At 40.8% G+C, this 2896-nt stretch overlaps 1 protein-coding gene across 1 annotated transcript; it reads left to right on the top strand.

Moving 5' to 3' along the window:
* Positions 1-480: 480 nt before the first annotated feature.
* Positions 481-2217, top strand: LOC104949605 (mitogen-activated protein kinase kinase kinase kinase 4-like; the record flags this gene model as incomplete). Its single annotated transcript, XM_010775988.1, has 3 exons — positions 481-609; positions 1315-1464; positions 2058-2217. Coding segments are annotated over exons 1-3 (439 nt in total), but the record flags the coding sequence as incomplete, so codon positions are not given.
* Positions 2218-2896: the final 679 nt, after the last annotated feature.

Here is a 2896-nt window from a genome sequence, read left to right on the forward strand (position 1 = left end):
ATGTGTGAGTTCAGGTTCGAGTGTTAGTGCACATATTCTTTTTGAAATGTCGATTTCCTGTGGGGGGAGGGGGGCAGAGAGAGGGGAGACCAGGTGCATGTTGCGAAAAATTATTGTTAGAGTGGATGAAGGGGGGAGGGGTGTCTAAAGTCAAAGATGGCAACATTTGACCCCGACTGACCCACAACAATTCTGCTGGGTCTCCCCAGACCCCAACACCAAATTATACACTTTTTTTTTTTAGAGACCTTCAGACTTGGCTAAAATGGTCAAAATCAGTTTTGTAGTGTTTATAATATCATGAAGCCTTGTTCCGATACAAAAAACTAGAGCGTAGTTATTATATCATTTCAACTTGAAACGGGTCACGGGACACCTAAGGGTTAATGACCTGCAGGGACTACCTGACCACGCACCTGGCCATGATGATGGATGAGCTAGCTGATGCTAGTCTCACTCTCATGCCTTTTTATTCTTCTAATGTTTCTTTGTGTCTTCTGCTCCCCAGTGAAATATGAGAGGATCAAGTTCTTGGTTCTCGCTCTGAAGAACTCGGTGGAGGTCTACGCCTGGGCCCCCAAACCCTACCACAAGTTCATGGCCTTCAAGGTGAGTCAACGCCTCGCTCAGCTGTGTGTTTTGACAACAAACACATGAGCACTACTACATCTGTAATGACGGTTTGGGGAGTGGGTTCTTTAGTGTGTGTGAGGGACAGTGTGGGGGAGTAACGGATACAACAGGGATTACATGACGAGCCACTGATTTATATTCCATGGCAGGCTGCTGTTTGCCTCGTTGAGACGACGGTGGACTTGTTTGTTTTTGATTGTTAAGAAGATGTTTTGCTGCCGATGCATAACTTGTGTCTTTTTGATTACGTTTGCCTGTCAGTGGAAAGGAAGAATCCACTGGCCTTGAATGTTACCCATAAGGCCACACTGTAGAGAAACCCCATACCTAACAGCTCTTGTCATGTGATGTGTATACACTTTAAGGAGAATATCTTAAATTGCAGTCAGCTGATGTTAAATCTACAGTGGCCTTTTAATAGCAGGGACACATGAATTAACCTGAAACATTTGACGATAAAAATATAATGTATATGATTTGCTTTTAACACACACAAAAAAAAGATACACATATCATACAAATTGGGGATTATTATTATTATTATTAAGTAAAAACATTTTGTTTTTTGTTGTCAAAGGGTCAGATGTTGTTCAGCTTGCTATCAATACTGATAACCTCCACCCTGGCAAATATTTACCCTCATGATGCTCGAGCTGTTTTTCTGACCTGTGTGATTCTCAGTCTTTCGGTGACCTGGTGCACAAGCCCCTGCTGGTGGACCTGACCGTGGAGGAGGGTCAGAGGTTAAAGGTCATCTACGGCTCAGCTTCAGGCTTCCACGCCGTGGACGTCGACTCTGGGGCCGTGTACGACATCTACCTGCCCACACACGTAAGAACAGCATGCATTATGTCCACACACATCTATTCAAAAAGGAGGTTTCAGAAGACAAGAATTTCTCAGACTGAAAGGTTTGTGTTAGGTTAGTGAGCTCGATGGGATTTGAGTTTTTAACAGAAGATGATTCAGGCCACAATATTTGTTCTGAGGTTAAAGTCTGACTTCTGAGAAATAATAATAAATATTCTCAAAGTATCAGAATCCATGATAAAAATGTGACATTCTGAGAAATACATTTAAAAAATCCTGAAAATCTCAATTCACAAAAAAGTCACATTTCATTTTTATTTTTTTTAATCCTCAAAATATGAGAATATGAGAAAAGTTAAAATTCTTAGAATTATTATTTTTTTTTTTCTGAAAGTCTCACCTTTTTTTTCTATCAGAAGAAGAACATCACTTTTGGTCAGATCTCCAAATAAATGTCACTTGTCCTTGTCCCTGCCCTAACCTCGTCCGTAGGCTTTCCCATTGTAGGAGCTAACTCGTAAAAGGATCCATATGTCACATATCTTTGTAATAAAATCACACATTTTCCCAGATAAAACTCACACCAGACACCGTGTTGTTTTGTGTTTCTGCAGATCCAGACCCACATCCAGTCTCACGCCATCATCATCCTGCCCAACACCGACGGCATCGAGCTGCTGGTGTGCTACGAGGACGAAGGAGTCTACGTCAACACGTACGGACGCATCACCAAAGACGTGGTGCTGCAGTGGGGCGAGATGCCGACCTCCGTGGGTGAGTCGCAGGTTACACAAATACCTGTACTTTCTACTTCTTACATGTTGAACTCAAATACCTGTACTTTCTACTTCTTACATGTTGAACACAAATACCTGTACTTTCTACTTCTTACATGTTGAACTCAAATACCTGTACTTTCTACTTCTTACATGTTGAACTCAAATACCTGTACTTTCTACTTCTTACATGTTGAACTCAAATACCTGTACTTTCTACTTCTTACATGTTGAACACAAATACCTGTACTTTCTACTTCTTACATGTTGAACACAAATACCTGTACTTTCTACTTCTCTCATTTTCCAAACAGGCTGGTTCCTTTAGTCTGAATGTGTGTTTGGTGGCGTGATCATTATTATTTAGAGTCATTGCGTGCCTATTGATTTGAACACGATCCGTGTATCCATCATTTCCTGGTCTTCTCTAAAGAAGAGGGACCAATGAAAACGTTGTCATGTTGCCGTTGGTCACCATGGAAACATTCATTAGCTAACAATGACGTTATTGTTATATTAATATAAAGGGAGGTCAGGTACTCTTTAAAACAGCTGCTAGTTATGGGTACTTTTTACTGAAGTACATTTCAAAGCCCTCTTTACTTTGACTTGAGTAAAGAAGTTTAGTCAGTACTTCTACTTTCACCAGAGTATTTTTAAACACGAGTATCTGGACT

This window comes from Notothenia coriiceps, unplaced genomic scaffold, assembly GCF_000735185.1.
Source record: "Notothenia coriiceps isolate Sejong01 unplaced genomic scaffold, NC01 NC01_scaffold00016579, whole genome shotgun sequence".
Taxonomy (NCBI): Eukaryota; Metazoa; Chordata; class Actinopteri; order Perciformes; family Nototheniidae; genus Notothenia; species Notothenia coriiceps.